This window comes from Protopterus annectens, chromosome 10.part0, assembly GCF_019279795.1.
Source record: "Protopterus annectens isolate FY-2018-M chromosome 10.part0, PAN1.0, whole genome shotgun sequence".
Classification (NCBI taxonomy): Eukaryota; Metazoa; Chordata; order Ceratodontiformes; family Protopteridae; genus Protopterus; species Protopterus annectens.
Window position 1 is genome coordinate 189,933,057 of NC_056744.1, and position 12,723 is coordinate 189,945,779.

Consider the following 12,723-nt stretch of genomic DNA (forward strand, 5'->3'; position numbering starts at 1 on the left):
CATTAAGGGTCTTGCAGGAGACAAGAAGTGTTATCTATATCATTGATGCCAAAAGATTAAGAGTCCCCAGGAATTCCCTTGCTGAGATGATAGTATGAGCAAAACAACTCCGGAATAGATATAAATATAGATATATTTTTTCATGTGGAAGAAAAGCTCTTTGAACTGAAGTGTTCAGCATACACCCCCAGAAAATAGTCCTGCAAGAATGAGTCAGAAAATAATTATGAATGTTCTCTTGGAATCCTAGCCTGTGTATGGGATCCCTTACCCAAGTAAGGGATTCCTGACATTTTTGGAAAAGAATCTGCAAAGACAAGAAAATCATCTAAATAAGGAAAAATGTGAATGCCTTGCAGTCTGTAGGCTGTCACAGGAGATATACACTTTGTGAACAGCCTTGCAGTAGTACATAGCCCAAAGAATAAGATGGTAAAAATGATATTATGATCCAGACGCATAAAATCTTAAGAAGTGCCTAAAATCCAAACATTTTAATGTGATGATCATAAGTCGGATCATAGGAAGTTACTAGACTTATGGCCCTAGGGCTGTCGCAAGCCTAGCCACGTTCTACCCTTATTTCCACGATCAGCACCTAATGCCCATGTACAAGAGGGACACAGGTGGATCAGAGCAAGTATCACATGTACCATTTGACTTGTGGATATGCAGAATTTCAAATAAAGCAGGGTCTGAGATTGCTTTATATGCAAGGCAGAGATCGCTTCTGAGTAGTCTGTATGAAACAAAATAAAGTGACTGATTTCAGATGATCCACATAGGACAGATGCTGAAGACCTTGAATTTTCCTTGTGAAGAACCTTTGTGGTTTCTCCAATTGTTTCAGGTGCTTGGAGAGGTACATACCAAAATGGGCACTGTACTCAATTATTGGCCAGATGAGGGAAGAGTGCAGGGAGGTTATAACTTCTTTTTTCTGGAGGCGATGCCCTTACTTAAGAGATGACCAATACAGAATGCCCTTCTTACCACTGTGGAGACATAGTGATCAAAGGTAAGACTGCAGTCAACCTGTGTGCCCAAGTGTCTCACCACTGTGTGCATACTTAGGGTGTTGCTATTTATGTGGTAGTTAGCAGGAACATTGCTCTTACTGAAAGAGATGATCTGAATGGTGTAGGTAGACCAGGATGGGGCACTGGGTGGTATGGGAGGCTCTGTGTAATGAATACAGGAAAAATAGATGACGAAGACAAACTGTGAGAAAAATAAAGAAAAAAGTAATCTGGATGATATAGGTAGACCAGAATGGTGGACTGGGTATTATGGGGGGGTTCTATTGAGCCCTTTTGCCTAGGGCATCAGTTGACCAAAGGCTGACCCTGATTTTGGTTGAAAGACTGATTTGCTTACGCAATACAGTTTATGACAACAGTTACTGTGTCCCAGTTAAATTTATTTTAATAGCCCATTTCATAAAATGTAATAAAGTGCTTTTCTTTACTACCCTTTTTACTGCTATAATACCGAAAGCTAATGCAGCTTTCCATTTTCCATGTGAAACTGCAGGACCTGAAAAGATAACAGCAAAGGGACCAGTAAACGTACTAGGTAAGAATACTGCATAGAAGTCGGCAGTCTTTTTATTAGTACCATATACCAACTCGGAAAATATTATCAGCATGAAAGTGTATAAATCATGTCATTGACACAATCATTCAGTTGTGTCTGCCCACAATGGGTGAAATAAACCACCTAAAATGGAAAGTTTATTTTCAATTCCAGTTTCAAATTTCATGAGAAATGTGAAACAGCAAGGGAAAAAACTAGATGCCTACAGTATTACAATATGATTCTTACATATTCCATTCAATTTCTTGTGCACTCTTAATTATGGGTTTTGAGCCTGATGTATCAGCCGTCTGAGCCTGGTGAACTCAGCCAATCAGTTCATCACAAGTCAGTCTTGTGGCTGGGATTAGACTTTCCCTGACTGCAAGGAGTTGCCCTGTAAGCAGCAACCATATTAGGGTAGCTGGGTATAGGAGAAGTGGCAGATCAGTGTATGTCAGTCACATCCCTATGCTATCAAATCACAACATTTAGTGTATATCATAAAATAAATTATAATCATATATTTTCAATGTATGCAATTTATTAAATCCCTGCCTGCAGTGTACACCCATGAGACTCACCAGTGATGTGAGTGCATTCTTTTCTTAGGTATCAAGCCAGTAAAGAAGCTTAATGTAAAAGTTAAAGCACCCTGCACAAGCCTGATTCCACTGACAACTTAGCTGTCCTGAATTACCACAGTGGACACTCGGCTAAACCTACTGCTGCTCCTTGAATTTAGTTGTATGTTTCTTTACTGATAATTCTCTTTTTCTGTTAGTTCCTGTACATTCGCAGCACATTGTAGGGATGTCTCTGCTATCCCCAACCATACTAATTAATACTTGTCTCTCCCCTTAAAGTGTTTCTTTTGCCAGTAGTTGTTTTGAACTGGTTATTTGTAATTATAGGCTTTAACCCAGTACTTGTAGTTAAAGGCAACATACATTATATATATATATATATCTATATATATATATATATATATATATATATATATATATATATATATATAGATATATATATATAGATAAATATAGGCTACTTTACAACCACAGTGCTAGTTTCCACGTTAACTCTTTAGTCTTTAGATTTTCTTTTAAACTCTTGCTGCAAATAGAATCCTCGCTCTGCCTCCTACTCTAACAGACTGTCATAGCCGCTCATATTCCCCTATAACCACCCCCACATTTCCCCTATCTACCATGGTGCATTGCAGGTTTAAAATGAAACCTTAGCATTCTGCACCTTCTTTTAATCCCCTGCCTGCAGTGTGCACCCGTGCAACTCACCATCGATATGCATGCATTCTTTTCTTAGGTAATATTGTGTTTCAGTTGTCACTTGACAAAACTGTGCATTTGTATTGCAACCTTGTTTTAAATTGTAACTGTTATTAATGCCGTTTTATCCTTCCTTAATGTTCTTAGTTGCTAATGCACCTCTGCCAGCCATTCACTGAATATTAACACTGCTGTCTGCCTTGTTCAGTGTCACACAACAGCTTTAGTTTGGGATGCATAGCATATGACCCTACTTAGCAACGTAGTATGTTTGTTATTACCATATACAGTTGTCACAAAGATGGACTTTAGGGATTTGCTTACTATAAATTGTAACTGTTATAAATGCAGTTTTATCCTTCATTATGCTCTTACTTGCTAATGAACCTCTGCCAGCCATTCTTTAAATATTAACTCTCCTGTCTTTCTAATTCAGTATCGCTCAACAGTTTATCATGGGCTACATAGCATATGTACCTACTGAGCACTGTAACATGTTTATTACCATATGCATTTGTCAAAAAGACGAACTTTTAGGGATTTTCTTTTGTTTGGTACAGCAGATCATTTGTTAACTGTGAAAGCATTCATTGTGTTACTGCTCACTTTTTGTAGTTGTAACATGTGCCCAAACACTAGCTAGTTGAACACTCTCCTGATAAATATGCATGCTTCTGCTCCTACCCTGTAAACACTTTGTTTTACTTTAATACATTACATCTCTGCTTTCACTTAAATTAGAAATATCTAGCTGAATATATTGTCTATTTAGATGGTCTGAAGCCTGTCGTAACATATTATTTATTCAGACTGGCTGACGCCTCTCCCTATCTCCATCTGTACTATGCTTTCTCCCTTTCTTTTCTTTTACTGTCCTCTTTCCAACACTCCTTTCTGGTCTAGTCTCTCCACTGCTCCTTCCTTTCTCTTGAATATCTCTGTGTTTTCTCTCACAATTCATTTAACATTCTACTTTTCATTGTAATATCCTGCTCTCAATACTGTCCTAACTTAATGTTTCTCTCCCTCTTCATAGGTATCAAGCCAGTAAAGAAGCTTATTCTAAAAGCTGAAGCACCCTGTGCAATCCTGATTATGTCAGCCTGAATTACTACCACAGCAACTCTGCTAAACCCACTGATGTTTTTCTTAGCTTAATTGCATGTTTCTTTACTAATTCTCTTTTTCTCTTAGTTCCTGAACATCCACAGCACATCGCCGGGATGTCCTTGCTATCCTCCCCAACCATACCCCTTAATACTTGACTCTCCCCATAAAGTGCTTCTTTTGCCAGTAGTTTTCTTGAACTGATTATTGGTAATTATAGACTTTAACTCAGTAGTTGTAGTTATAGGCAGCATATATAAGTATATATATATATATATATATATACATACACATATACTCTCTTATCACCACAGTGCTAGCTTTCTAGTTAACTCCTTAGTGTTTGCATAGTTTTTTTTAAACTATTACTGCAAATAGAATATCAGCTCTTTCTGTTCCATTAGCTCTTGCTATGCTCGGGCCCACACCACTCCACTACCCTACCCCATTCCCACCCACCCCCACTTTAATTTCAGTTATACTGTCTGCCCACAGCTACTGCCCAGCCCACAATAATTACCTGTCCAATATCTCCCCTGCCTCACACTACCCCTACTATTTCCCCTCACCACTCCTCACACCTGGCTGAGCTAACTAGATCAGCATAATAACTACCTCCAAACACTCTTTCTAATTCCACCCAACAATTATAGGTAAATTACATAATCCTCATTCTATCTCAAATCAATCTATGGCTACATTTCAAAACTTATCTCACATCATGGCACTTCTCTATCTCATACCCACTTTACTTCTCTGCCTCTCATTCTTAACTTCCTACCATACACACCTCTATAATTTCCAACCTTTGACTACCACTACACATTCAGTGCAACATAAGGAATCCTCCTTCACCTTTACTATCTCTCTATCTCTTTTCAATATCTCCTATACCTAATTCTACAAGTACAAAGTTTTTATGCATATACCCATATCGCCTAAACCAAAGTTTAAAACTTTATGTCACTACTACTAACTTTCAAAACCACCTCCACTCTCAAACACAGTTCTACTTGATGGGGATATCCACCCCAATCCAGGTGCTCCCCTCCCCAACAAATTATTCCACCAACCTATCTGCCGCCAGCTACAACTGTCTTCCTTGCCCCCCCAAACCAAACACCTTGCTATATACTCAATTAACATGTAAAGTCTTCATAACAAAACATCAAAACTACATTCATGGATAACCCTCTACTCCACACATATCCTAACCCTATCCAAAACTTGGTTAAAACCCTATATCTCCAATATTGAAATCTTGCTCCCCACTACAACATCTACCATTAAAACAGAGTCACCAGTAAAGGAGGTGGAGTTGCAGTCATGTACTCTGAGCACGTCCATATATCCCCTACTCAAAACCTACCCAAATTTTCACCCAGCTGAGCTACGTATCTATAACTGCCATCTTAACCCCCTAAAAAAAAGATTTGCCACATTCCACCAGGAAACAGCATTCCCATCTTCAAATCCATCCTCTCATGGATGTCACTCTATATTCCCTATGAAACCATACTGTTAGGAGATGTTAATATTGACTGATAAAAAATATATACTACCAGCACTTCCCTCAACATCAACCTTTATAGCTTTCATCAGCTAGTTACTACACCCACTTGCTTCAACAAAAATAATAACAATAGCTCCATCATGGATTGGATTCTAACATCTGACTCTAACCTCTATCAAAACCCTACTACCCCTACCAGACTCCCTAAGTGACCACCTTCCTATCCAAATAGATAGACACTTTATTAAGGTATCTAAGTTTCATCTCTACAGAGAATCTCACTACCTCACCTCTTTAAATAATAATACCTTCAACAACATGCTCAGTTCCATAAACTGGTTCATTCTGAAATATAGTTCCCTAAATGATGTAGTCCTATATTTCAATTGTACTTTCTTTACCAGTCTTGACTCTCTGGCACCTCTTAGAAAAGTTAGAATCAAAACAACCCAAGACCCGTGGCTCTCAAAAGACACCCACACACTTACAAAAAAAAAGAGATAGCTCCTGGAAGCAATGGATTACAGCAAAATCTACTTCCCTTCCCCAACAATATAAAAAACGTTGTATCCTTACCAAAAAGCACCTCAAAAGGGATATAAAAAATGCTATTGTAATGCCCAATTCACCCAAAACTCTAACCAGACCAAAATGCTGGCATTCTATTAATAAAATTCTACTCCCAGGTAACCCTACCACCTCCAATCCCTACCCTGTCAAGGCTCCCCTTGAAACCACCACTCTTCTTTTTTCATAGAATCTATTTGCAAACTAACCCAAAATGGTCAAAATCTTAATCTCACACATACCATTCCCAGTACTACCAGTAATATTTCTTTAACAATAAGCCCCATCCCGACTTCTTACATAAAAGCTCTTCTGCTTAAATTACAACCATGCTCCCCCTCCTCTGACAACCTTCCTCCCCTCTTTCTTGAATTTGCTGCTCGCTCAATAGCCTACCATGTTTCCATTTTGATCAATAGATCTATATAAGAATCTACTTCCCTGATATATGGAAATCTTTTTACACCATCCTGTTATACGAAAAAAGCAATAGCAATGAACCATCCAACTATAGACCTATTGCCATCCTCTCTCCACTATCTAAACTCCTTGACAAATGCATACACAAACAGCTACATAGATACCTAATAGATAAAAACCTTCTAACCCCTACTCAGCATGGATTCAGACCCCATCATAATACATTCACTGCCCTTCTGTCCTTTACTTATGCTGTTGCTGAAGCCAGAGACAAAAATCTTCTTATTTCTTGCCTCTTTCTTGACCTCTCAAATGCTTTTTATACTGTCTCTCATTCTAAACTTCTTGCTAAACTAATTGATCTCAACATGTGTCCCTCTACTATTAAATGGTTCTCTAGCTATCTCTCTAACAGACAACAGTCAGTAAAATGGCACTCCACCTGCTCCCCTTTCTTAACAATTCATACTGGGGTCCATCAAGGCTTCCTTCTTGCCCAGCTACTCTTTAATGTTTTTACCAACAAACTACATAGTACTTCCTGTACAACCTCAGCTCTGATACAATACATGGCTGACTTCACTCTTATCTCCTGTGCTAACATTTCCAACTTCCTCTCTATCACTCGAAATACGTTTTTGTATGTAGAAAAATGGCTAACCAACAACCAACTAATACTTAACCACAAGAAAACTAAACTTCTACTCTTTCTTCCCAAAATCCCTCTCTCACATCAAATCCACCTTCACCATTACTTCCCTTGATAACACCATTATTCACACTGGCCCACATACATAGCTCGTCAGCATTATAATTGATAACCAATTGAAATTTGATACCCATATACAGCACTGTATCAAAAAGACCAATCAGAAACTCAGCTTACTCTACAGACAAAAAAATACCTAATCCCTGACTACAACTATACACCTCTCCTATCTTTACACATCTACAATCCACCCTTCTAGTTAAGTTCCATCAAGCCTATCACAGTCTTACAAGATTTGCCAGTAACCAACATTACAAATCACATCACTGTCTTGCCTTAAAACAACTTCACTGGCTGGATTTCCTCCAAACACCTGCTTCTCTCCCAGCTGCAACTTACACACACTTTAATTTATAAACCCTTAGCCTGTCCCTCTCTCTCCTCTCTAATATTCCTTTACATCCCCACCCACACTCTCCGCAGCTCAGACCAGCACCTACTTGATACCTACAAACCCAACAAAAATATTGGCAAACTTCTTAACAAAAACAGTGCGTCCCAGGCTTGGAAACAGCTCCCTCCTAACATCTGAACCATTACTAGCACATACCTCTTCAAATATGAACTGAAACACTTCTTCCTAAATGCCACCTCTTGCCACTGCCGAGATCCTGCTTAATCCCTCTCACTCCCTCCATGTATACCTCTTTGCTATCTCGCATATTGCTAACTAAGCTGTCTTCATTGACTCTTGTCTTGAAACTGATGACTCTCAATCCACTTCTTCCAATAATTTCTTACACTCTGAAGACAGAAGCAATACCACTTATATTTGTCTCTCACCTACATGTATCTTTTTACATAATACCAAACTAGTCTAATGTGTAACCTCAATTGTGTATACTCAGTTGTAGTCCTGTCTATAATTTCAAAAGAGCATCTTTCTAAGTCTGTAATTTATTTTTCATTCTAGTCTGTATAAATATGTATTTCTTCCACTGAATATCATTTTTGTAATGTTTCACAAATTGTATTGTACTGCACTGTATTATAAGTTGGAGCTTTTCTCCTCGGGACTCCACTGAAAATGGGTCACTGGCTCAGTTGGACTAACCCAGTTAACAAATGACAAATAAATAATTAACTAACTAAATAAATAAATTAATAAATAAAACATAAATAAATGCTAGTCAGCTCAGTTAAATTATGTCAGCTGAAAGTATTATCCTGTCTAGGCTATAGACCTACTTAGTCATGGTGTAAAGTTTTAAACCAAAAGATGAACTTTCTCCTACTCATTTAACTTATTTTAATTTAAATATCAAATAGCCTGAATAACTACTCTTGTGCCAGTTATTAATAGATATCATACATGTATGTAGTTCTTAATCACAAATATTGACATTAACACCAGCAAATAGTACCAGATGCAGAATCTACACACGGTTCTACTGCAGAAGTTATAGAAGGTTGAAGCAGTCTGATCTGAGTGGTTAGACATCTCTGTGTGTGTGGTTTTTAATATTCTTCAGCAAGATAATGATTTCAGATGATAGGGATACAGTTGGTTGTCACCTCAAAATAAACAAATCTAATTTAGAGAAGAAAATGGATGCATAGGGACAATTATTTTCGATTCATGAATTTTCTGAGCAAAAGTAAAAGAATGTGGCCTCTGATTTCTTTTTCCCATCTTTTTTTAATACATGTTGCATATCTGGTTTTAAGTAATCAGCAATACTGGATTCATTTCAGTTCTTATGTTACTCCAGCTTTATGCATACTGTCATAGCATAAACAATGTCACAGTCACACAGAATTATCACAGTCTTTGAAGTATTGAGTTTCTTTCTCTAAATCTGTATAAAACATCTGTCTGGGCCTACCTCAATGTAGGACATGGACACCTCATACTCCATGTTGTCACTGGTTTCCTCTATGGAATTGAACAAATCATTGAGAGTTCGTACGTAGATTCCAGGTTCATAATCTGTTCCTAGCATTGTGTAAGTCTTCCCACAACCTGGAGAGAAATGTATATGTCATTAGTACACTGCAAAATGCACTACACTTCTTTCATGCCTTTTGAACTTTATAATTCGGAAACAAATCAAAACTGACTGCTACACACATGATAACTATGGTTACCTCTTAAAGTGTATTATACAATGAGTCTATTTCACATTAAACATCAAATAACAAGCATCAGTTCACCGACAGAAATTCAACATCATTAAAAAAATCGAATTGCTTGTTTTTATTTTGGCAAAGGAGCACATAAAGAAAATCCTCCCTGTCTTAAAAGGATCATAGGAGGTGACTAGGCTATTGACCTGGAGGTCTTTTTAAGCCTAACCATTTCATCCCAAAGTAATACCATAGATACTAGACTTTCAGCTTTTCCTGGTTAGGGGTCACCACAGTGGAACTCCGGTCCGCTCATGATTGGCAGTGGATTTTATGGTGCCGAGTTGCCAGCCCGACACCCAACCTTCAATGAAGGCACACCCATTCACGCTTGCACCTACCTGCATATCTTTAATGTTACTCGACTGCAGGGAGGACATGCAGACTCCACACAGAAGGCACTCCAGCCAAGAATCAAACAGAAGCACCTCTTGCTGTGAGGCGACAATGCTAACCGCTGCACCACCTCGGCTCCAAAGTAATAATATAGATACTCTAGTCAATACCAAAGATTGTATTTAATAATGACTGCACTTGTTTAGTAACAACTGCACATGAAAGTAATACTATATGGAATATGCTGTATTTGAACTCAGGACCATGTATATGGCAGTACTACATTTACAACTGTTGCCACAAGAATGCTTCATTTTTGAGTTGTCCTTTTTTTATTATATCAGGGAAGATAATTTATGGAAGCGATTTTACTCCTATACAAATACGATTTAACAGTAGGACAACAAATTTATGATGGAATAAGGCAACTTGGTTTGGAAGATTAGTAGTGTCCTAACACATACATTAGTATATTTTAAAAACTCAGCTCATGTCAACATTGCAGGATGTTTATCACCTGTGAGAAGGTGTTTTAGTAAATGCAACATCTAATTTGTTGGTGAAACAAAAATGTCAGGATTTGTCATTAATTTCAACTTACAGTTAGCTTTAATTAAAAACAACATGGCAGCTCAATGTAACACTTCATCATTTCACACCCAACTGACTACTGCTCAAAGTTAGTAAAGAATTATGGTTGCAATTATTCTCAAAAGGGCTACAGTACATATTGCTCTTAAAATTGCAATATATGATCTACACATACATACACACATATATGTGTGTGTGTGTGTGTGTGTGTGTGTGTGTGTGTGTGTGTGTGTGTATATATATATATATATATATATATATATATATATATATATATATATATATATATATATATATATATATATATATATATGGGTCTACTTTGTTTCATTGAATATCATTTCACTGAATTTCATTTCACCCCGACCACATTGCAGAAAACTCAAATTACTGAAAACTCATTTCACTGAATCTCATTTCATGGGACTGAACTTAGTATACATGGCACTGTATAGAGTACTATAAGGCAAGTGAAAGGTATATGCCCTTTTCCCTACTGTAGTGCGAGCCTGGAGGATCACCATCTCACTGATTTCTTTAAACATCTGTCCTCTCATACTCCCCTGCTCTTTGACACTTTCTTCCATGTACTACATACATGAATGCATTTTTAATTTAGAACTGATACATTTAGCATTTGTATACTCTGATTTTTTTTTTTCTAAAAACATCTGCATACTTAATTCCAAATCCATTTTAGAAATTAATTGCACCTGCATTCTGCAACTGGCCTTTTCTCATACCAATGCACACCAGTGTACCATCCTCATGTAGAGACCGCTGTACTATTAGTATATGTTTTCTTATAAAAACTCTCTTTTCCCCATATGTATTTCTATACCACCTGTGCACTTTTCTTCTCTTGCCAATGCCCATATTTTTGTAAGTGATTTATTAATGAAGCTATCCTCCCTGGGTCTCCATTGAAAATGGCATCTTCCCTGCTCATGGTTCTCACTTAACCACACAAACATTCAATCAGTATCTTGGCTCATGCATGTGTTGCTTACAACACTCTTATTTACAGGTTTTAACTCCTACAGTTTTAAGGAGTTTAAATGCTTAATTGCAACGACATGTAATGGTAGTAGGTTTGTCATCCCCAAATATCAGTTAAAGATCAATTCTCAAATACATGATGTTTAGGTCAATTGACTACTGGGAAAAAAATGCAATTTTTTTCTTCACATGTCAGTTTAACTCAGTAAAACATTAAATAACATTATTATTTCTCAGGATTTTTTAACTGTTAGCTCTTTACCCCAAATGTCCAGACTTCTATCCACTTGATAAAGGGTTCAGAAGTTTTCCGATGCTTAATTGTTAGTTGTTGCTATGAGAATTCAGATACCCTCATTAATGTACAACTATAAACAAACAAAAATAAAAGTCATGTTGAATTCCTAAGATGTTTATCTTAGGGGCTAGGAGTATGAAATGGATGAATGTTGTCAAGAGACATATTATCACAGCAACATCTGAGAATTCTGATGACTTACATCATGTGGGGGCTCATTGTAAACAGCATGCAAATAATCTTCCACTGATGGTGGTGAGGTCCTCATGGGACTGTTAAAAGAAAGAAGCACAGTTCAGGGGAAAGTGATATTCTTTAATATCTTGGAGTACAGGCAATAGAACCGGTTAGTGTAATAGATTTCAGGAATGCCAAATGATAAGTTGGATCCATTTATAGCAGGCAGAACCCCCCAGGGCTTTGTCATATAAGGTCATATTACAAGCATAGCAGCAGCAATGGCTGACTCTAATCTCCTCCCCTTTCCTGTATACAAACGAATTCCACCTATATTGCCAAGAATGAAAGTGTATGCAACAGTACTGTTGTAGGAGTGCCCCTACACAATATAGGCAACATCTAAATAAAATGAAGAGGCAGCTGTTTTCTTAAATCAAGTAATTTGGCAGAGAGAATGTGATCTACTGAACAGTTTAGCACTGGAAGGGCTGCACGGCATAGCAACAGGGTAACTTATTTATGTTTAATTACTCTCCTCTGCTACACAGAATGATCACTGGGTGTTTGGCTCAACATATCAAATATCTCTGCAACAGGGAGATGAATTGTTTTATAAATCCCCAGCCAGTAAATGTAAATATCCTGTGAATGATGGAGAATTGTTCATACACTCATTTCAACCAGTTTCTAAATTAATATTCATGAAGAAGTTTCAGGAAGAAGGCACAAGCTTGCCCCTTCTCTTACCTGTCACTTTCTGCAAAAGTAACATGCCCCTCATCTTCTCTATACAGAAAGTCTATTATTTGAGGAAAGACTGATAAATTCCTATTGTAAGTCTTGCACTCTGTTCATAGGTTCATGGGAATTTACTAGGCTAATGAACACAAGGGCCTTTTTAAGCCTAGCCATACATCTCAAATCTCTGACAAGTTCTGGTACCCTAGATAAAGGT

The 12,723-nt window shown here is 37.5% G+C and overlaps 1 protein-coding gene across 2 annotated transcripts in view; it reads right to left on the minus strand.

The window, feature by feature from the left end:
- The window catches only part of KIF19 (kinesin family member 19), a 1,202,512-nt gene that overhangs the window by 490,937 nt on the left and 698,852 nt on the right, over positions 1 to 12,723 (minus strand). For both annotated transcript variants that reach the window (XM_044085136.1, XM_044085135.1), the window contains exon 5: positions 9,064 to 9,200. In XM_044085136.1, coding sequence (XP_043941071.1) covers positions 9,064 to 9,200 — 137 coding nt within the window. The remainder of the gene's footprint in view (positions 1 to 9,063; positions 9,201 to 12,723) is intronic.